The sequence below is a fragment of the Tenebrio molitor genome, chromosome 1 (genome assembly GCF_963966145.1).
Source record: "Tenebrio molitor chromosome 1, icTenMoli1.1, whole genome shotgun sequence".
NCBI classification, from domain to species: domain Eukaryota; kingdom Metazoa; phylum Arthropoda; class Insecta; order Coleoptera; family Tenebrionidae; genus Tenebrio; species Tenebrio molitor.
In genome coordinates this window covers 12713295-12737916 of record NC_091046.1, presented here as the reverse complement: position 1 = coordinate 12737916, position 24622 = coordinate 12713295, and the positions used below count along the sequence as shown (strand labels likewise).

Sequence of the window (24622 nt, the reverse complement as noted above, 5' to 3'; positions counted from 1 at the left end):
TCAATCCTGATACCAGCTATGCAATAGAAGAGTGGCTGGATGATGCCACAAAATTGAAGAACGAGCTGCATGTGGGCGACATCCTCATGATCGTTAAAGCTGGAGAAACCTTAAAAGGTCGCGCCCATCATTACTATTGTAACTGGAGGCCCAGTGCAACTATTGAAGTGCTGTTCACGGTCGTGGCCGATGATGTCATGCCAGCAACTTTAGACGCTATTATCGGTTGGGACATTATTGGGTTACCGCATTTAAAACTCTTAAAAACCGACGACGGCCTGGAACTCCACCATGACCGGCTCAACCCAAACAAGGTGCTGACTATCAAAAATGATGACCAGAACAACATAAACGTGTCAGGAATGGACGAACAAAATGTGCAACTACATCACATTGCGACTGGTGTACCTCGAGGAAATGGAAAAGTTGAACGTGTCATGAGAACCGTCTTCAATTTACTTCGCGCCACCCTCACGGCGGAAAAAGAGAAAACACGGGTAGACACCTTACCCGATATTGAAAATAATATCAACACCACTGTGCACTCGTCAACGGGGTTTTCGCCCATGACCTTACAGTTCGGTACGAATCCGAGACTACCAGCGACTCAGCAGTTCCTGGGAGATGCAGTTTCGGCAGAAAATGTGGTCGGCGATCCAGACGCGACCTTGACTCAAGCACGAACAAATCACCCGGATCGGAAGAGCGCGGGCCGTGAAATTTGATAGTTCCCGATTCGCAGCGAAGCTATTTCAAGTTGGCGATTTAGTTGCCGTTGAAGACTCTCAGGTAGCAGGAGGAGACAAACTTAAACCCAAATATAGCGGACCCTACACTGTCCGTAAAGTCCTGATGAACGAGCGGTATCTTCTCTGGAAGAAAGGGAAACGCACTACAGTGGCAGCCCACGAACAACAACACAAGTACCATGTAAACAATACACAATTAAAACCCACGACACTCGTGAGTATTTGCTTTTTCAATTGTTGTAGCCACATTACAAACTCCTACAAAACAGATTTTTCTAAACCACCTGTTTGGGTTTGAAGAATGAGTCTTGACCCATATTTGGCTTTGTTCTTAAAATAGTTCTCAATTGCTGCGTTCACGTTCCGACGCACCGTTTCAACAGCTGACATCAGCGCTCTTGTCCCGTGTCAGACTGAGTTTCAAACACAACAAAATCAGAATGAATGACTCATTTTGTTAGTAACAGAATGACATTGTTGGCGATCCCATCATGCAACAACAGTAACAAGACTTTCAATCAGTTGCCCGTGTGACGCTCTCACAAGTCATAAAATCAAAGGATCAGTTTGTGGCAACCCCACGATGCTGAGTCCCCATAAAACCAAAGTACAAAATTGTGGCAACCCCACAAGTTGAACTTTCACAATGTTAGAGAACCAAAGTGTGGCAACCCCACAATGTTGAGCTCCTTACAAAGAACAACTGGAGGCGCTCCCACCATGATACACACCGCCACTCCACGAAATTAGGTTGAAGGTACATTTGATTACTGTATTCTTGTGGCGCTCCCACAGACCAAGGGATACGAGTATGTGGCAATCCCACATGACTTAATTATAGCGGCTGTGGCGTTCCCACAGATCGAGGGATGTGAGTATGTGGCAATCCCGCCTGACTTTATCGTAAGAATTGTGGCGATCCCACAATAAGGGGGTACATTAAAATTGAGTTGAGAGCATGGCAATCCCATACTATCCAGAGTTAAACGATTGGCAGTCAGTAGCGATCCTACACCACTGACATTGCGAAAACCACGGCGCTCTGTCAGAGTGCGAGAGAAAAGTTACGAAGACTCTTAAGAGCCTCCGTATGTTTCGTTATTTCGCAGTACTGCTGTTTGGTATGATTCCAGTACTTCATCACTGTCTTACCAGTGCGAGGACGCCCTGAATGCAGAATGGCCGTGTTAGCAAGTCCGCCGTATTTCGTATTTCCCGCGAATGGGGCACCTCAAGGGCGCAGGCGCAGAAGAGACTGGAAAAGAGGAAGAGGAGTGATGAAGGCGCGAATGGGACGAGAGGGGACAGTCCCGGCAGTCCGACTAAGTCCATCTTGAATCTTAGAGAGACAAGGTCCAACCTCTGTGTTTAAAAAACTAATAAAGCCAAAGCGGCAATAAGATCAAAAAGTGTTTTCTTAATCACCTCAGTGATAACATATATTCGATATGATATACGTTCTTTGAGAGACACTTTGTATATTCATTATATGTATATGTATTGTAACTGGTTAACTGTTAAATAATCATATTTATTATTCATGGCCCTGAGTAATGACTCATTACTCGACGAATTGTGAGCAATCGTAAAATTGCATTTACAAATTATCGGGCAAACGTAAAACTATGATGCAGGGCAATATTCATATGTCATAATTATTTTAAAATAAACATAATCTACGAGTCTGTATACATTTTTATTTAATTAAATATTAAATAAATTTCGATAATGAAAATAATAAAATTTGTTGGTTGTAGAATACACCCAATACCCATACGGGTATAATGACTATTACCCACTCGAATGATTAAAGCAATAATTGCCTACGGTCGCAAACTCCATTATCGTGGGTAATAGCCATCATTATATGCTCGTTGAGTAATATGCTATTTTCACCGAATGTCAAAACAAGCAAAAGAATTATTAGGTATTGTGTGTTACAATTTTGCTACTCTTTTGCGTCTACCTTAAGGGCAGTAAATTATTCTGAAGCGTTCCCATAGTTTAAATTAAAGTGTTACTCCTTTCTTTGCTTGAATTTAAAATTAATATCTTAAGCTCTGCATTAAAGATTAAAATTTAAGCAAAACAAACGAAATTGCAACCAAGTTACATAAAACCATTTTTAGTGTGGAGGTTATTGATTTTTACTATGGTGGTCACTTTCTTCATATCTATATAAAAAAATATTTTCTTAAAATATAAAGCTGTTAAATAGTTACATGTATAATTAATGTGCATTTATTTATACGATCTTCAGAAATTAGTTCATTATTATTTACCATGCGGTAAGGAGTAACTGTTCACATATTTTTTTATTTTTATACCACATTTCCCTTAATGCTACTTAGAATTATCATCAATACAATACAACAGCCATCAAACGTCTTCTTACAGTATCAGATAAATGTTCTATAAAATTTAAAGGCTAACATTATACTGGTAAGTATAAAGTTTATCTACATAAGCACTCCATTAAACAGCAAACATAAATAAATTTTATATGTAGATATATGAAATATTCTTTTCATGTTAATCTTATTTTGGTTTACTACAGGGTTATTATTATAAATGTTTCTAACATTGTAGGTGGTTGTGCGCCTTAGGTGCGCCGCTACGGCAACTAGATGTTAGAAACATTTATAATAACCCTGTATACTTTAAATACTGATAAGTGATAATATTTAACCAATTGATAGCGGTTTATACTTTCTACACATATGATTATTATTTTTGTTTACAAGGCATAGAAAGAATAAAAATTTACTTAAAAATATCACGACAAAATCCCGTAACTTTTGTATCAAAATCAGCACATTTCGAAAAAATCAGCTGATTGAACTAATTTGAGAGAATAAACTGACATATTAACTGTTTTTAATTTAAATTTATATTATCCCTTATTAAACACAATAAATAAACACTCTAATGCAAACACCTACATTACGGTCAAACTTTTGCTCCCTCGAGTGGTTGCATTATGAAGGTTTCAGTGTATTAACGGTTACATAATATACAGCGAATTTTTATTACAATAATATTAACAATATCCTGGTATTTTTTTATGTGCAGGGTATTTCACGAGTGATAATAAGCCTGGCGGAATAGAAAATGCAACTCACAATACATCAGGAGAAAAATCCGGAAATTTTCGCCTCCATGTCCAATGTATTGTGGGTTGCATTCCCTATTCCGCCGGGCGCATTATCACTCGTGAATACCTGCATGTATTATGTCATATTATGAAATCTAGATTTTAAATATGATTTTTTCCTTATTTGTTAAGTATTGTTATTAAATTAACACTTGATTAGGCAGTAGAAACGTTCTGGCAGTGTAGCAAAAAGAATTATTTTATTTGTATTGAATTATGAATGGCTTGTATCATTATTTTTATTCAGCAAAGACTCAAGACATAAAACCAACGAACCCAGCAACATAACGTATATTGCTATATTTCGTAAGGTAATGACTTATTCATAGTTATGATTCAAATAAAACGTTAATAGCGCAGAAAAGCCATAACAAACTTGACTACATGCATCTAAAGAATAATATGATCCTGGAGTACCAGTAGCGAATGAAAACATATTCATTCGCTATTAATAGCTTATTACAAGAATTAATTTAATGTTTTCAAATTTACCTTTTACTTGAATCAATAATTAATAAATGCCTAAAATGTATTAATACAATATTATTTTCGACAGTTAATAATGAAGTAAAGGCATGTAGTCTAAATGGGCCGTATCATGACACCGTTATTAAAGTTGCCGATAACTAGAGTCATGATTAAAGTAAATATAAAACGATATAATAGGTAGATTTATGCAATTAGATATAACTTGCCAGAAAGAGATGGATTCGTCACCATCGTAATTAGAGTCATGATTAAATTTAATATTTTAATTAATAATTTAATATTTATTGTCTTTACTTCTCGAACAGTTTGAAACAAAATGCTCTTGATAAGTTTACAAAGTAGGTACGGCTATGATTCCACCTAACAATTTTAACTTAGCAAATCACAACAGAAAGATACAGATAAATCTACCGTGAGCTGTTGTTTCCTAGGAAACGCATGGATTGAATTCATATTTGTCTACGAAGATTGGTTAAATTAAAATCGTTGTAACTTAAACACAAAAGGATTTCAACAATTTTTCTTGCAGAATCCATTTCAGAATAAATATTTACATTTGCAGTTAACGGGATGTACGCCAGTTCTGGGACACTCTGTATAAATTGTTGCTATATTTTAAATACAAATGAGCAAGTTCAACGACAAAATTTCTGTTCGGAACGTTTTTAATGTGATTTTTGAGATTTGGCGATATAAAAACATATTTTTTGCTTATCGCAATGAAAGTGGCACTTTTTTACACCAAAAATCGTAGTGAAAGTAGCACTTTTATACACGAAAAATGGTAGTGAAAGTAGTACTTTTTTGCATCATTTTATTTCATTTCCTTGGAGATGATTGTCAAAGCATACCTATTTTTTTTTTGTAATTTTTCATAAATCCTTTTAGACCAAATTTCTCAACTTACATCGATATGCAAAAAAATAGTGTGTACAACACGTTATGAAAGTCTCTTTTTTTCACTTATTTGCTACGCCCTCGTTAATCAAATTGCAAATTCATGAAAAAAAGTATGACTTTCATAACTAGTTGTACAAATAACTATTAAATAGGAACTAGCGCGGTTTTAATAGTATTTGGAACATTATCATTGCCAAAGAGCAATTTCAGGCACAAAATTGCGATTTTTTGCAAAAATGTTTTGATGACAATAATTCCTCACATCCAATGGTTTTACTTCATGTACTTTGTCAGTATATTTAACGTACTACATTAATCATGTAAATTATTAATGCAATTGAAATTAACTGCGTTATGCGTCAACTGTTTATTTATTGTATAAAAAGTAACAATTCATTGTTTTTTAATTCTCACGAATAAGAGGTTCTTTGTTGTTGGCAAATACGCATTATTAAAATTTCAATTACCGATTGTTTTTTTCGGTATTTTTAAAATCCGGAACACAGCAAACACTTCCCCGATTGATCACTCTTTTTTTTTCTAAATAATTTAATTTCTTGCTAAAAAAAGCCGATTTCACGCGTCGTCAAATACGAAACTGTTTGTTTACAAACTGAAAAACGCCGACCTCCGCCGCTTGGCAGCGCGTGAATCGATTGTGGGCAAGCCTAAAGGTAACGATTGAGCCAATAATGCCTTAAATTGGGTGATTCAAAATGATTGTGGATGTGTGAGTGGGGTAGAGTTGACATTTGAATGACATTTCATAAGCGTGCATGTGATTTTTTTATACCATTGTACATTGATTTCACAATTTTCAAAATTGCGCGACTATGAACTGTCAAAGAAATGTCAACTCTATCCTACCCACACAGTTGCCACATAAATTTTCGTACATTGTTGCCATACTTATCCACAATCATTTTGAATCACCCAATACAAATGTTAATATTTTTCGAGAAAAAGGGGTTAAAAGTTTTTCAAAAAAAGCTTGGGAGTCATTGAATTTTATTAAAAAAATGGGTAAAAAAAAAGTAAACTTTTTTATTGTTATTTAATTCAATATTAAGTCACTTTGACAAGAACCTCAATTTAAATCACAAATGGCTTTCACCAACCTGGAGAAAACCGATATGGTTTTGCTCTATGGCGAAGCCCGTGGACATTCAGAGCTAGCACGGCAATGCACGAACCTTTATAAACGTTGCGTTCGAATACATTTTAATCGTCGTATTTTAACTTTTTCGTAAATGTCAGTTGTGATAAATCAAATTATTGGAAGAAAGCGATCATGGATTTATAATTTCTTTTTAAAACAATAAAACAAAGTAAATTGAGGATGGATTGGGTATTTCAAGGTCAAATAATTTTATTTTTTGGCTATGTGATTATGTCTTAAAATAGTGACAAGCAGGCAACCACTATTATGCGAATATAGCAATGCTCAGTGAACGTGAACGTGAACGGTGTTTTGCTACGTTCACTTTGGAAATGTATTGTGGGTTGCATTTTCAATTGCGCCGGGCTCATTATCACTCATGAAATATCCTGTATACGAAACGTTGACATTTTCTACTACTTGCCAGTCGTTAAGACGTCATATTTTTCCTTTGAAGCTAAAACATTTGGAAATACCCCGGAAATTTAAATATTTTAGCCACCAGGGATTTATTATTTATTTATTACCAACGCATTGATTGTCAAATGCCACTACTACAACCTATTATAAGTCACTAAGAGCTCTATATAAAGAAACTTCGCACTTTGAGGTCAATTCTGTAACTTTTCCCCCGTAATAAATAACTACATATTTATCAAATCTAAGATAATTTTATCCTGAGAAAAAAGTTCTAAATAAGACGTTCATAGATGAATGATAAACGAGAAAAAAATTACTTTGTTCCAGCCTATACCATTTGTACCCGATCCATCATTGTTAATTTTCTTCACCTTTGAAAGAACAGTGTGGGGATCACGCACATTTCAGTTCTTCTCGTACAGTGTTTAAGCAAAACCCGAGACGTGTCCAGCTCCACTCAAACCTCCGGCTTCAAGTTGGCATATATCCGGGGTGGCAACCACGTGTTTCGGCTATTATTCTTGTTGTTCTGGCAGTGTGACGTGACTGTAATGCACTTTCCGGTACTGGAGTCCGACCACGGGGAATTAAAAAGCAAGGCCCATATATTCAAATGTCTAACTTATGAATATTTCACCGGTTCTCTATGAAATTTCGCTTTTCACTGGCCAAACTAAAAGTTAATATATTGTTCGGTAAGTTGTGACGGACGTGTTGCCCGGCCTTCTACCACATTTCATGGATATTTTCAACCACTTTCTGTTTAAAATTCAGCAATTCTAGTTGAAATACGAACATCAAACCGACAGTAGACGCCGCTTTATAAAGTTACATCTGTTTAATGTTTCATACGTAAATTACATATTTCAAATTTTATTCAAGTGTTTCTTTCTTTTACATAACATCTTCTATTCAGAATTAAATAATTGTACAGTCGACTGTACCAGCTATGTTATATGGCTAATGGATTCAAGTTTTCGGCAAAAAATTAATCTTCAGTAAATACATCAAGCCTTATAAAAGAAATACGAAGAAGAGTATTCCTGACGTCACTTACACTAACAATTACGAGTATTGCTTAGCAGTTAAGCCAAAGGAAAGAGAGATACCTTTGCCTCTAGTAACGTCAAATACGATTAAAAGTTTAACGTGTGGCCTAAACATCTTCGTTAACTTTATACATTTTGTGATAATTCTGTTTTCAATTCCAAAATTTGGAATTACATACATTTAATGCAACGACTATTATGGATTGCTTTTCAAATTGTTATAACTTATAACACAATATGATCAACAACACAAAAAGTGATAAAGAGCGGTTGTGAAATACAAAGATTCGTACTAAAAAAAAAAGTTTTTTTTGTTTTGCCGAAACTCCAACATACAACAAGGTTGTCTATGGTAAACCTAGTCACCATTTTCTTCGTATCTGTTTCAAAATAGAATTTTGACATGAATATTTTGCGTTTAGAATAAAAATCATTTTTTTAAATTAAATTCACGTAAATATCACCGATCAGCGATCACAAATAACGAGTGACACACAAACAAACTGACTCCTTTGATTCTCTTGCAAACCACTAACATTTGTATAAAGCAAGTTGGGTTATTTTGGATACTTAATCAACAGACTTTTTTGACTATGGAAAAGAATTTTGAAAACCAATGATACCTACTACCTACTTCAGCGTCAATACTGTTATTAAATTTTTTAACGTCATCGGGTGGTCCTCGATATTTGAAGATGCAAACTATGTGAATTTGCAAACGAAATTTCTTTTTGTCGGAAGATTAGGTATGTTAAATAACTGAACCACTAAGACATACCTAATTGATTAGTATCTGCTCGTCTCAAGTCGTCATTAATTATCTTAACTATAGCAGACACTTATAGTAGCTATTATAACAATTTCGATATATTCTATATCACCATTCTGTTTTTTGCTGCTTTACCTTCTGAAGAATAATAAATAAATAAATCCGAGAACTCCCAGAATTATACCTCACCTGAGCACTAATCTGCAATTTGGATTTTCTCAAAACGTTGACACCCGCAGTTTTCCTCTGAAGTACAGATTATATTTAAAAATATCTCCACCATTAGTAGTTGCCAAAGAATAAAAATCTAAAATACATTATTTTATACAGGGTGTCCCAAAAATGGCGTACAAACTACTTACTACCTTATCGAGGATGCTTAAATGTACATGAAAAAAATATGGAAAAAATGTTTCCGACAAAAAAATAAATTATTTAAACAATTATTCATACATCATTACCTTGCAATGTTACCGTAGAGGATTTAAAATAATTTTTTCGATTTCCAAAACTTCAAAATTCTCTATTATGCAGGATTAGATATTGATAGTGAGTGATCTTGTACTTTGTGATAATATATACGATGAGACGTAGCTGTCATGACAATTTCATACATATATTTCAAAATAATTGACCTGTTAAGTGCCACATTCAAAGACCGCCAAATCAGAAAATAAGTCCAATAGAATTTTTTTGACATTTTTCTGGCGTTTACGGTAATCTCTTCTACACCGTAGTGCACCGTTAGTACGCCATTTTTGGGACACCTGTATCTATCTACCACCTTAATCTATGTAATTTCAAAATTCTAAAACTTAAAAGCAGTTATTTAATCTTGCCTTTATGATACACACACAGTGGCGAAAAAGTATGGATCCTTTTTTAATCTAATCTTTTTGAAAAATCTTTTTTTCTCTCTTCAAAATAACGGGTGTTTTTTTTAAATTTGGCGTCGAAGTTGGCGTTGAAGAGTTGATTGTGAATGCACTATACAGATAACGGTAACGAATCGCGGATCAGCTGTTTAAATCTTACGCTTTTTCTCGAACGGTGCGTTCTCAATCGACTCTCCAACGCCAACTTCGTCGCCAGATTTTAAAAAACCACCCTTTACATTTTGTATTACTGGCTCGATTAGCGTAGTCTGTACCCACCCTTAGAGGAAACTGTTTCGAATAAAAGTTTTGTCTGCTTAACGAATGTAGGTATCGTTAAATAATCCATTCGAAGAAGTGCGAAAAAAGAATCGTTATCATTTGTGCAGTTCAGTTCAGTTTCTCATAAAGTTTGCAAAGTTGTGACCTTTGACTTCACCTTAAATTGTACTCTTTCATTGCAGTGGATCAACCCTAGGGTGGTTTTGTCTTGTTTTAGAGAAGGAAATCACTACATGTGATAAACATTAACAACTTACTACCCTGCCTTCAAATAGCTAAATTCGGAATTAGAGTAGGCTGTGATTTATATAATTTGTCTATTCACGGTTGGTGGACTGTTTAGCACTGACAGTTGTTAATAGTTTTATGTCACGATCAGCATAAACACGTAACACGTGTGCTGTCCTGTCAAATGTCACTACTGTGCTGTCTTTAAAAATTGCATGTGACCAACTTTGTGGTAAAATCACAGTCTACTCTAATTCCGAATTTTGAAAGCACGGTATTTAGCAGCACAGCTCCGTACGCCTAAATCCTTTGTTCTCGTGGTGTGTATGTGTAAAAACAGAGTAAAATTTGTACTTACATAGTAACACACTCTGAAAATTCAGATAAATTTAGCAATTCTCTACTGAACAAATAAATATGTGCTGAAATTTTAATGAATGTCGGTGCAAGTGGGAATTAACAAGGTTTAATAACTGTGTCGACACTTCATCCGTTAATTATATTTACCCATTTATTTCAGTCTGTTTCGAGAATGATAAAAATCATTACATAAACATTTGATTATTCAAATTATTATTAATTCTAGTTTACTCTGTCGACTAAACCAGTTGACAAATTCCTAAAAGTTTCTGACAATCTGAGAAGAATCAGATTATCGAAAGGGTCACCCTCTGCCTTAAATTTTCGTATTATAACGTTCTATGAAGTTCCTAAATGTATTTCAATCAAAGATAACTTATCTGACAAGCTTGTTAAAATTCTGCACAAAATCGACTGGAAATGCTAGAAACGAAAAGTCCACATTGGCAATGATTATTACATAAATATTTTGTTTACTACAGAAATAAAAATTTCATTTCATCCCTTGTTGTAATAAATAACAAAAGTGGAAAGTGGTTCAGGTAGAATAGATAGAATAGAGTGATTAAGAAAATGTTATTAATAAAGGTAAATGAAGAAGAATAATATAAGGTGTCCCACCTAAGACTTCCAGGTCCTATATAAGACCTATCTTAGGTGGGACACCTGTAGATATAATCTATAGTAGGTAGATGTCAATGTTTCCTGAGTTCTTGTCTTGTCATTATCTGCTTAATAAATACATTTTTTTAATATTAAAAAAACATGTTTTATGACATTTCTAAACCGTAATAGTTATTTAGACAACGTGGGTTAGAAGTGCAACTTTTTTTCATAAGTGTGGAAGTTTATTAAACGAGCTGTAGGCGAGTTGAATAATCCACACGCGTGAAAAAAGCAAGCTAACAAGAGTTGGCTATAACTTTTTTTAAATTTCCATTAAATCAAAACCTATTTTAACTGTGATTTTATGTGCTTCCATTTTGTTCAAGTGCGGTAGCCAGTGGTGGTAACTAAGGAAACGTTATACAGGGTCTATCAGAACTGGCGGACCAAAATAATACGGTGAAATGATCATCTTCTGGGAATACTAGGAAAAATATTTTAAAAAATCCATCCTCACTGGATTTTAAAATAAGAACGTTGTTAATTGACCAATCACGTGTAGATATAAAATTACCTTAAAAAATTATATTAGTAACTATCGAAACAAATTTGATTGTTGCAAAGACATAATAATTGAATATTATGTCATAATAAATTATTTCTGACAATTACAAAACGCTTAATGTTTACTTCTTTAGAATATTTTGATATGCTTGTCTTATATGGACAGTGTGATAAGAGTGCCACAGCTGCTGCTCAGGAGTACGCAGTTCGTTTTCCCAATAGGGAACATCCTAGCAGAAATATTATAACCTGAAAAATACTATAACCTAAAAACGTCCGTCATTGCACAAACAATGCGGATACCCAACAATGCATATGCATCATTTGAAATGCATCCATAGTTACAAATAAAGCAGGAAAACTAATTTATAGGTAACTTAACATCAACAACAGGATTGGTCAGTTTAAATTGCTTCTTTCCTAATCACTATTTAAGATAGATTTTTTTGAACATTTTTCCAATATTCCCAGAAGATTATGAATTCACTGTATTATTTTGGTCCGCCAGTTCTGATAGACCCTGTATGTTTATTGAAATCTTTTTTGGCAGTTTTATGTCAGTCGCAATAAAAGTGAAAATGAGTGATTCAGATGAAGATCCTGAAATTACTAGTAGAGTAAAGAAAGCTGGGTTTAATGTTACTAAATGTTCAAATTGTTATTTTAATTTTTATTTTAATAAATCACTTCTTTGTAGAAAATGTATATCGTTCATTCATGGATTAAAACCAAACAGTTAAAAAAAGTTGATGACGTCATAACTTTTTTTCACTAAGTAAAAAAAAAGTGACACTTTTAACACTAAAATCAAGGAAAAAAAAGCTTATTTTAATGGAATTTAAAAAACTACTTTTCTCTTTAAATGACTGCTATTAACTCTTTCTGTAATTTGAACATTTCTAAACCCTTAATTAAACTTGATGTGAAAAAGCGTAGACACAATTCAAATTTAAAATTTAATTTCGAATCTTAAATAAGATGTAGTCGTGCAAACAGGATAAAAATATTCAAGAAAACATTATTCCTCAGGAATTTGTGTCAGCGTTGAGCTAAGTTACCAAACATTGATAAAATAAACGCGGCGTCATTTAGACGAAATAGTTACTTTTTCCTCACATAAACGCAAACTTAGAGGTCCCTTATTACGTGTCGGGGCTTGACAATAAGGATAAAGTTGGTGATACTGTTATTAGTTGAACGAACCGCACCGAGAAGATAATTTTCATTTAAGTCCAATTAGGTCGCTTTCAGCTTTCCGCAAATATTAAAAACTTCCATTTCGGAATTATACTATACATGACACGAATTAAATCCCAACTAAATTAAATAAGTCAGCGAAGCAAATTTTAATTTTTTGTCATTTATTAAAACACATCAACTCAACATAAAACATTTATACAAAAGAAACTTTAGTTATAAGTTTGTGATTTAATTTATTAATTATCCAAGCTCGACCTAATTATTTGAACATTATACATCTATGCAGGAGTCAGAAACAATTGTGTGAAAATGCAAATGTGCGTTTGATAACATGCAACTGTATTTCAACATAACTGATCCAGATTTTAATGGCAACATTGCAGATAATTAAATTATTACCTAACCTTAGAAACATTACAAAATCCTACGATCTTAATTAGTATCCCTCAGTATTAAACTTATTTCTAATTTTTCAATAAAAAAACATTTTTTTAACCAGAACTAAAGTTACCAAAATTATCATTTTGGGATGCCATTTTTGGAACATAAATCTATCTTTTCCACCATCATTATAAAAAATTGTTTTATAATTACATACTATTATAAGCGTAAAGTGGGCATTTGTTTCATTATGTAAAATAATAGTGTGTTGCAAGACTCAAGTGTATCCAGTTTATTACACGAGCGCAGCGCGGTCAATAATTACATGAGGGCTTTAGTCCAGTTTAGACTATTTTCCACGACCTAATGCATGTCACGTTGACATGCATTAGGGTGGAGGTGGGATAGTGTTATATTAAACACGACCTGCTAGATAGTCAGAGTGTCTATAGCGGCCTGGGCATAGACCGAAAAATCCTATGTTCTCATGATTCTGACGTTTAGGGTTGATTTCGGGGGTTGCTGTTAGCAACTAACTGTCATGCTATCACATCGTCATATGCATCGTGACAATTTTGACATGCAGTCCACACACATGTATCCGCATGATGCATGCAGTCATGCGTAGTTGTCCAGTGATAAATGATACATTACTTTGATTGTAATTACAGTTTGGATATTCTAAATGGCAAAAGCAAAATGTTGCGCACTGGTTCGGTTGTGCGGGAGGGACAAAGTTTCGGCGTCGCGTTTTTTGAAAATATCTCGGTCAGTGGCGAGTGCAAATTCATAGAATAATAATTTGCCCAAAATGATATTATATTCAAAACTGTACAAAACGTAAAATATCCTTTCCACTCATTTCCACCAAGAATGGCACGGATTAATTAAGCAAATATAGGTAATTGTTTTGTTGTGGACCCATCTTTATCTGAAATGACCCGCTTAGGAAATAATGTAGGTACTATTGCGGCCAAAAAATTTCGTCCGTCACTTTCAAGGCCCTGACATAAAGTGTAAACTACCCTTAAGCACCAATAACCTCGCTTTTTTTATAGTTATTGTCATTTTGACAATCTGTCATTCAGTCCATCAGTTCAAATTTTGTGAATACAAAGGACAAGTTCTACTCTTACACAATTACCACACAACCGCTAGTGGCACTAGAGGCAGACTTGCGGCTATTTTTGGGTTAAAGCACCAAACAGAGAACCGTGGAAATTATACGAGTATGCCGCAGTTTTAAAAAAATCAAACGAAAAACATTAAGGCAAAGACAATGAAATGAAACATTTATTTTTGTTTAAGTACTTAGCTAAATCAAAAGATAAAATGAATGAAGTTTAAAATCAATACTTGGTCATCGCTCCATTGGCATCAATAACTCGCCTTACACGACGCGACATGGAGAGGCATAAATCTCTGTGATAATTCCTAGGTAATGATTGCCATGCATTAGTAATCGCAGTCAAAAGTTCTGCCCTATTCCGAATCACTTGTCGTTGTTGCAAATTACGAACCAAAAGTCCCTACATGTTTTCTTTAGGGTTCAAATCAGGACTACGACTCGGCCAATCAAGAACGTTTATACTATTATTCCTGAACCATTCTGCTACCCTATGTGCTGTATGCACTGAACAATTAATTGTCTTGTTGAAATATGAAGTTAAAATTCGGAAAAATTCTTGAAACTGAGGGCATCATCACGTCTTCAAGAATCCTAACATAAACACATCACTGTTGAGCTGATCTTCTAGATGCAACATTATCCCGGGGCTATCTACTGAAATCCATGCCCATATGTTTGCCGAAAATCGACCGCTCCTTTCCGTTGTATTTGCTTGTATTTACCGCTTCAACAGCCGTCATAAAAGGGCTATTGCGGAATCTATTGAGAAGCATATTATCTTCTTCTGCAGTAGATGTGCTAGGCCTCCCTGAGCCTTGGCGTCTTTCAATAGTTTCATTTTGCCTCCATTTCTGAAGAGTGAACGAAATTGTACTTTTAGGTATACGAAGGTCCATCGAAATCTCAACTTGGGACATTCCTCTTTGTGCAAGAGTTACTATTTTAATTTTATTAAAATTTGAAACCGATGGCATTTTGCTTGACTTTCAAAAGTGACAAGTAACAACATCAATCATAATGACAATAAGGAATGGACTACACGGATTTTTTTGAAATGACGGAAAAATGACGGACGAAATTTTTTGGCCGCCATGGCGGACAATAAATTTAGGCCGGTAAATTTCTGACATTTCAAAAAAGTCAATGCAAGCGACCATTTATTGTCATTATCAGTCAGTTTATCAAACTGAAGGTTTTCAAGCTGTTTGGCGTTTCCTTCGCCCTTTTCGTAATTTACAGATCATGACGCACTAGCATAACTGATTTGTAGTAGCACTACTCTCTCGTGCACGCTTCTTTTCCCAATTTTAATTTTGATTATCGCTGTCACGATGACAAGAATGACAAAAATCGAAAATGGGGTTAGTTGAACATAATGCCAGCTTCACATTTTGATGTCAAGGCAATGACAGGCCGGCCTAAATTTATTGTCCGCCATAGTACTATGGCGGCCAAAAAATTTCGGCCGTCATTTTTCCCTCATTTCAAAAAAATCGGTGTAGTCCATTCCTTATTGTCATTATGATTGATGTTTTTACTTGTCACTTTTGAAAGTCAAGCAAAATGCCATCGGTATCAAATTTTAATAAAATCAAAATAGTAACCCTTGCACAAAGAGGAATGTCCCAAGCTCAGATTTCGATGGACCTTCGTATACCTAAAAGTACAATTTCGTCCATTCTTCAGAAATGGAGACAAAATGGAATGGAACTATTGAAAGACGCCAAGGCCCAGGGAGGCCTAGCACATTTACTGCAGAAGAAGATAATATGCTTCTCAATAGATTACGCAATAGCCCTTTTATGACGGGTGTTGAAGGGGTAAATACAAGCAAATACAACGGAAAGGAGCGGTCGATTTTCGGCAAACATATAGGCATGGATTTTAGTAGATAGACCTGGACTAATGTTGTCTCTAGAAGATCGGCTCAACAGTGATGTTTATGTTAGGATTCTTGAAGACGTGATGATGCCTTTAGTTTCAAGAATTTTTCCGAATTTTAACTTCATATTTCAACAAGACAATTGTTCAATGCATTCAGCACATAGGGTAGCAGAATGGTAGCATAAACGTTCTTGATTGGCCAAGTCGCAGTCCAGATTTTTGGTTCGTAATTTGCAACAACGACAAGTGATTCGGAATAGGGCAGAACTTTTGACTGCGATTACTAATGCATGGCAATCAATAGGAATTATCACAGAGATTTATGCCTCTCCATCTCGCGTCGTGTAAGACGAGTTATTGACGCCAATGGAGCAATGACCAAGTATTGATTTTAAACTTCATTCATTTTATCTTTTGATTTAGCTAAGTACTTAAACAAAAATAAATGTTTCATTTCCCTGTCTTTGCCTTAATGTTTTTCGTTTGATTTTTTAAAAACTACGGCATACTCGTGTAATTTCCACGGTTCTCTGTTTGGTACTTAAATCCAAAAATAGCCGCAAGTCTGCCTCTAGTCTCTAGTGCCACTAGCGACTAGCGGTCGTGTGGTAATTGTGTAAGAGTGGAACTTGTTCTTTGTATTCACAAAATTTGAACTGAACTGAATGACAGATTGTCAAAATGACAATAACGATAACAAAGCGAGGTTATTGGTGCTTAAGGGTAGTTTACACTTCATGTCAGGGCCTTGAAAGTGACGGACGAAATTTTTTGGCCGCAATAGTACTGCAAATCCAAAAATGAGATTATAATTTTAATATTAATCTAGAAATAGGTTTACAACATTACAACTAACGGAATTTGTTGTTGCTGCATTTACCGCAATATCAGTTCTAATATGATAAAAAAGCCAGTTTATAAACACTAACAGCAAAATGCTAAAAACCAGAAACATCACACAGAACTAGCATCAACAAAATTAATAAAATTGTTGTTATTAAAGCTACTTTTAAACTGCGACACTCTTTGAGTCTTTGACACTGCATTTTGACAACTTCACTGAATTCATTACATTTGTTTATGAGGTTATGATTATTTAGTGACATTCCCCCCTAAAGTGGCGCCGTGGAGATCACAGGCACTAAAGCTTCGCCCAGGCAGATGTATAGTGAAATATGTCAATCATCAAGACGGCGGTGATATTAAATAATATAATATAGACAGTTATAATGAAATAATATCTAAAGTCTGTCTCAATTCTAAATTTCCACCAACACTGCATTCTACGTTGAAAATACAACCGGCAACACTGTTTGGTGAAAAATGCGTCAGATTGTATTTATTAACGAGAGGCTAAATGACCCAGGCCATTCCATACTTGTGCGCAAGTCCTATAATTTTGCGCGTTCTTTAAATTTGACGTTCACAGAATATCGCAAATTTATTGTTTAAAAAATTAGAACAACACTTGTGTATCTAATAAGAAACAATACAATAAAAGACCTTCTTTATGTAGTAAACTCATTTATACCGGGTGTCCCAGAACTCGCGCGTCAGCTGTTAACTGTGAATTTTAATATTTAATCCAACAAGGATTCTACAACAACAAACGTGAAAAGTATATTAGTTTTGAAATGAAAACGATTTTAAGATAATCAATCACGCACGCCTTCCTGAAGGTAACTCTACTAAATGTATGCGTTTCCGAGTAAACGATTTTAGATGTTGCTGCTAAAAAAACTGTGATGAAATGTTTGGACAACGAGTTTTATAAGGGTTGATTTGGCGCACGAATCCCAGGTCTAGAAAACGACCCGTAAGCGAGCTTTTTATGTTATTTTTTTAAATAAAAAAATAAATTTTCAAATTCTAGGGAATTTTGTATTATGTAATTGGTAATTCAAGGTAACGAATGCAACTACATCTGCAACATATGTTAAAAAGTAGAGTTTGAACATTAATATTGGAAGTTTTTTGGTGCAAATGACAATAATACACTGAAATATTGATAAAAATTTTCTTAGAGATCTATTAAACTACGAACTACGAGTGCTTTAATAGATAGCCATAAACGACTCCAAATTGAATACAATAATAGACCTATTAAAAGATTCTAAAAACATAATTATATCTTTAGTTTGTGTTCTACTCATCTACTGTTCTTTGCCTTACGTGCAGCACACGGTACAGTGCCATGCGGTACATGTAACAACAAAGCACTCAAGTTACTAACGCATGCGTATTGGTAAGGATCGTCCTGGGTTATTTAGCCTCTCCCTATTTTTTTTTTTTTTAATTGCCATTCCCGTTTTTAGCCATACGGCTTTTTACGGTACCTTTCGGTCGGCCGCTTTTTCCATTACAATTTCCTTTTTGCCTTTCTCAGGTGATGCGACGGGGCTTCGGGGCACTTTCCCCGGCCACCCACGCCCATTCCACCTCACATTCACAGACATACACAACAACAACTCTCCCTATTTATTAGGTTATCTGTCAATTTCCGTTTTTACAACTCAAAATTTTTGAATACAGGAAAAGAACGAAAACCATTTTTAAAATGCAGCAAGTAAGTAGGTAGAAAATCAAATTCTACAAGCAAAATAAACATATGAACTAATTTTTATGTTTTCGAATCATGTTTATAAAATAATTCTATTGCCAACTTTGGTTATAAGAATCCCCAGTTTAGAAATATTTTTATTTTGCCAACATAATTCAACAAGTGGTGGAAATTTAGAATTGAGACAAACTACGGGGTGATCAAGAATGACTGAGTCTGTTGGTAACAATGAAATTTGGCAAATTTAAAATTTACCAACGAAGGTTCATTTTTGTAATAGTATAAACATAACCTGCATAACCAAGAATGTGTTTAATGTCATCTCAAGTTAAAAAATCCGGTCAGTGCGTGGTCAGTGCCAATTACTAGACAAAAATCACCAGTATTTTCAATTGTTTCATTGCCAACAGACTCAGTCATTGTTGATCACGCTGTATATATAATATAACTGTCAACGTGACATAATTCAATGTGCAATATTCAATGCAATCAGTTAAATTTACATGAAATATATAAATATCACTATGTATTCCCCTTTGTTTTTATAAACATTTTCTATTGTGTTTTTCAAGGGCACTTAATTTTCTTTGTAGGTATATTACTTATTACATATTCCTTTGACACATTATGTCAATTTAATATTCCCACTATCAATAAATTAACTTAGTCGGCTGTGCTTTAACTCCCAAAGACTAAAAGTGCCACTTTGTTCCCTTTTTTGAAGGGTTAAAATAACGCTTTATGCAAAAGTCATGCAAATAGTATATTATGTTATGAGGAGCAAAAATGAAGTTTTATGTGCTGCGGCTGGTAGATTGGCTGCCGAACGCAGTGAGGCAGACAAACCAGCCAAAGCACATAAAACCATTTTTGCTCCGAATAACATATACTATTTTTTCTTCAAACCTTCATAACAAATTATTTAAGACATGTTAAGAAACTAGGTAGGAATTTCAAATGATTTAGCTAGTTTACTTTACTGCCGCTCATCAGCGGAGATAATAACTTCACGGACGCCCTCAGCGGAGATAATAAATTTATCTGCCGCTCTCAGCGGAGATAATAACTTTATCTGCCGCTCGTCAGCTCGTTAGATGCCATGACAATGAAGGGACACTTTAGCATTATCAATGCAGCAGGATAATTTCATAATTTACGGACGTTTGAAGAAAAAATACTTTATTTTACATTGTAAACAACTTTGTTTTACACTTTAGTACGCCTGCTTAATTTGCTACAGAAATAACGAAAGTAAAAAATACATTTCTGGTGGGATACTTTAGAATACTTCATTATCATTGTGCTCACTTATTTTATGTAAATACAGGATATTTCACCAGTGATAATGAGCCCGGGCGAATAGAAAATGCAAGCCACAATACATTGGAGGGTAACCCTGTAGAGGCGATAAATATCCGGCTTTTCCTCCTGATGTATTGTGGGTTGCATTTTCTATTCCGCCAGGCTTATTATTTACTGTTTATAGGTACAATATGAGTACTTGATTCATATTTTGAAACGTTATTTTTTCTCACTAATTTTATTTGACAATAATGCAACAAAAGATTATTTTTCCCTACCGGTTAGAAATGTAGGCTGTGAATACCTCATTTGAGGTGAGAAAATTCAACTTTCTCGCTAAGGTAAGAAAGTTAATCATGAAATGTTCATGGTAAAACTGTACCAAAATACAAATGTCAAAAGTGTCAAAAGTGAAATAAGTTATTGACACATGAAAGTCACTTCAATAAAGCAAGTTGTAAAGCCGAGATTCTAAACCGAAATTAAAGTTTAAGATATATAAATAAATGTTAAATAGATTACTTTACCCTGTTTATATCAAATTTTCGAACAAACGTCAAATCTTCAAATGCGATGACAAGTTAATTAAACAAATAACCCAGCCTACTATTCAATTCTCAAAATTTTCGTTTTAATCAGGAATATAACCATCTTTGTTTGACTTTTTTCAACGAAGTTGTGCCAGTAGGGAAAAAAACAGTATTCAAACCTTGTTAAGAAAGTGCCCTTGCAGACCTTGGGCACTTACAAACCTCGGCTACGCCTCGGTTTATAATCTTTGCCTGCGGTCTGCAAGAAAGCACTTTCTTACCTTGGTTTGAAATATTATTTATGCTACTTGTGTACAAAGTACTTTTTTACGCCTGAGACTCCAACACTCTCTGCAGCCGTGTGAGTAAAATTCCCACTTGTAATAACAAAGTAGTCGTTCTTACAGATGTTGCAAATTATTATTTCCCGAGTTTATTTTCCCTTAACTCAATTAAAACATTAAGATTTATTCTCTGAAACCCGAATAGATTTTGTTACTGTTATCAACTCAATTAAAATACTATTCCTTGGAGATACGCAATTTTTTAGTTCCAAGTCATGCATTCTCAGCGGGAGTTATATCATCCCCAAGGAACGAAAAAATAAATTTTGGAAGTAAAACCCTCACGGGTATTACAATGCTTTGTGAATCCATCTCTATGCCGACCCTACCCCACCCCTGAAAAATCGGTTAGGAAAAACAAAACCCTTCAGAGATCTATAAATAAAAAAGGGTTGAGCAACTCTCGACGAACACTTAACGTATACATTTTACATCTGATTATTGTTGAAAAAATATTGTTTTTTTCACGATCGGGAGTAGAAATCAACTTTTCGGATGTCAACATCGTGACAGAAGTAGAGCATTTTCTCCCTAGGGAGCAAATATTTGCAAATATTTGCTCCCTAGGGAGTTTTCATTTTTTTGACAGTTGTGACAAAAATCTAATGGGAGTTTTCATTTTTTTTGACTGTTGTGACAAAAATCTAATTGTGTTGTCAAGGCAACTACTAATTCCATTAAATTCATCGAAAGATGACAACTCATTTGTCATCATTTTTTTATTCTTAAAATTTGAGATTTTTGTGCTGTTTCTACTCCCTACCGTGAAAAAAATAGTATATATACTTCTGGAGAGAATGCTCATTTTTCCCTCGGTGCTTTGTAGCCCTCGGGCTTCGCCCTCTGGCTACAAACTGCACCTTAGGAAAAATCATGCATTTCTCTCTCTCAATATATAATATACTATTTTCCAGCACTCTACCGCATCCCTAAATGATGTACCTCCAAGGAAAGGCGATACTTTTGGGACACTCTGTATAATGTAAAGCAGGAATTTGTTTGAAAGTTTAAATTCTGTTTTCAAAAACTGCACCTTAGGAAAAATCATGCATTTCTCTCCCTCAATATATAATATACTATTAAATGATTTTTCATGTTTTTAGTTTCTTTTAATTTTGTTGTTTGTTTTGTTGGGAGTTTACATTTTACATTTTCAAAAATGTTTTACCAAAACTACTTTTTAGTAGCAAAAAGTAGAATAAAAAAATTGAAAAGAATCCCTTGAAAATCATTTTCTTGAACCAGCTGCCACGTTCTGTGAAATGGTAAATAACGTTTGCAAGGAATTTCTTTGTATGCATGTAGTGCAACGTTTTGCATGTAAAATTTAATGCAATGATATTTTCAAAGGTGTCGGTCATTTCTTTCACAACAGCCGAGAATTTCAAGTAACCCTCGTGGATACCATTATTCTCAGCGAGTTTCTTTATTGACGTAATAATATTTTGTAACTGACGCAAATGCCTTAGAATATAATAAATTTTACAAATTCAGCGCACAGTAATTAATAATGAGCCGTAAATTTCAACTATTGTTATAAAATTGATCAAATCATAAATCATCTTGAGTTATTCTCGAAAATTACAGATTACGACGGTGGTGCTTCTGTAACCTGTAAATACAAAACATATAAAATTGGATAAATTCAAATCGACACAAAAGCAAAGCAAAATTGATTTCTGCTTTTGCTTGTCAATTTCAGTGAAGTAACTACACAAACTGTCAATTTCTATTTAAAATAAGTCTTGTATAATTATAACAGTTTTTTTTTCTACTCCTATGTTTAAAACGCCATTTATCCCATATGTTTCCAGGACGCTTTTTAAATACACGTTGACCAGCTGCGACTTTGTGCGTTTTAGTCACGAGGTGAAGTTAGCAACGGGCTTTTTAGTCACGCCCTGGTTTTTTTAATAGCAAAAATTATGTCACACTCAAAATGAAATTAGTTGTCACTTGTCAATTGACGTTTATCAGGTTCGAATTTTATGTTTAAATTAACCTTGAATAAAGAAGTTACGTGTTATATTTGCGTTGTTCATTTAGTTGTAGGAACATTATAGTATGCAACTCGTTTATAAACGCCTCTAGACACTCGTTTATTAAACAGTGGCTCCATAAAACTAGTGTCTAAAGTGCCGTTTATAAATCTTGTTGCATAATATACTATTATTAACAGAAAATTTGAATAATAAAATAATTTATAATGGCGAATATCTCAACTTTTCTAATTTTGGAGATTAATAAATACACGCGGCTGTATAAAGTTACGCAGTCTGTGTAAGGCAACGTGTGTTGAAACTGTAACCTGTTAAAATTGAATTGATGTTTAAATCTAATACAAAATCATGGTGGTAGACCAGTTCTCAAAAATTTTAGAAAAAAGCACAAATTTGCATTGCTGTTTTAAAATGTCTCAATAACGCCGTGGATACAAAGTGTTTGTATTCAATGTTAAAAAATTAAAACAACGTGATCATTACCAACATTGCAAAGGAATTTTTTAAACGTTATTCACTTTCATACTTAGTTTCATTTATTGCAGAATATTAATTCGTACAAAACTGAAATTTCTAATTACCTGGTGAATGAATCTTCCCGGAAGTTTATACTTGCGTTTTCGGGCTACTCTTGCATATGGATGATTGTCTATTGGATGGGTGAATACACGCTCCCTTTCTATAGTTAAAACATTGCTATTAACAGAGTCATCTTCGTCAGGGGGTGATGGCGGAAAAACCACGGGCCCTACTCTATTCGCATCAGTAGCATCCCTCAGATCATAATTTGCTTCATAGGGATGAGGGTTGAAATTACGAGGGGAAAGAAATATCGCTGGTCGATTTTCTTCCAGTGATGAAACTGACGTCAACAACAAGCTCGTCATGGTCAAGTAGGAGTACCATCGATGTTTAATTTCGTTCTGCAATGGAATTAAAAATGAAATGTAATTCTTTATGGGCAATACATATTTAAATGTTTTCATTAAAATAAATAAATACGAGTATGTCAGTCTCAATTTCGCAGAATAATTATTACAACAGAATATTTGTTATATTTTTTATGAAATAACTTTTTGAAGTATGAACGTATAAACATTTATTAAACAATATAAAGCTTCATATTAAATATTAAAATACATCAAAGCTTTATTGGATCGCAGAAAATCATAAAACATGCATGCTTCAATTAATTTATATCAAAAATGTATATTATTAATTACGAAATGTTGTCAGTTTAAATTTTGATATAATTCAAGTGATGTTTTGAACTTTGCTGATCAGCAAACTGTAAAAATCAAATTATCTTTTTGATCTCCATAATTCATTAAAGCTCTTTCATAAAACTGATTAAACACGACTTGTTTGAAATTATCAACACATTTTGATGATTTATTATCGGGAAACTCATCATTGAAATATACCATTCCGATAAATCTCGACAAGAATTTGTCGTTTACGTTTTTTCCTTTATCTTTACAAAAAACCTTAATTCATTTTATTTATGTGAATATATTTTCGATGCAAAAAAATGTAATCAACATTTTTCTTCTCGTTTCTCTTTCTTTGTAACAACATACTCATAAATTACAACAAAAGATTTTTACAAGAACGTTTGCACTGTGAGAAAATCCCTCTCAGAATGTTTCATATTCATATACAGGTGTCCCAAAATTGGCGTACTAACT

At 34.2% G+C, this 24622-nt stretch overlaps 1 protein-coding gene and 1 long non-coding RNA gene across 2 annotated transcripts in view; both read right to left on the bottom strand.

Annotated features, from left to right (window-relative positions):
- LOC138134987 (uncharacterized) overlaps window positions 1-24622 on the bottom strand; it is a 32539-nt gene that overhangs the window by 5691 nt on the left and 2226 nt on the right. The window contains exon 2 of the mRNA XM_069053650.1: window positions 23516-23857. Coding sequence (XP_068909751.1) covers window positions 23516-23857 — 342 coding nt within the window. The remainder of the gene's footprint in view (window positions 1-23515; window positions 23858-24622) is intronic.
- Window positions 21465-23499, bottom strand: LOC138135124 (uncharacterized). The gene is made up of 2 exons (XR_011160875.1): window positions 21968-23499; window positions 21465-21794 (listed from the first exon to the last, which is right to left on the bottom strand). It is a non-coding gene; the product is annotated as an uncharacterized lncRNA (long non-coding RNA).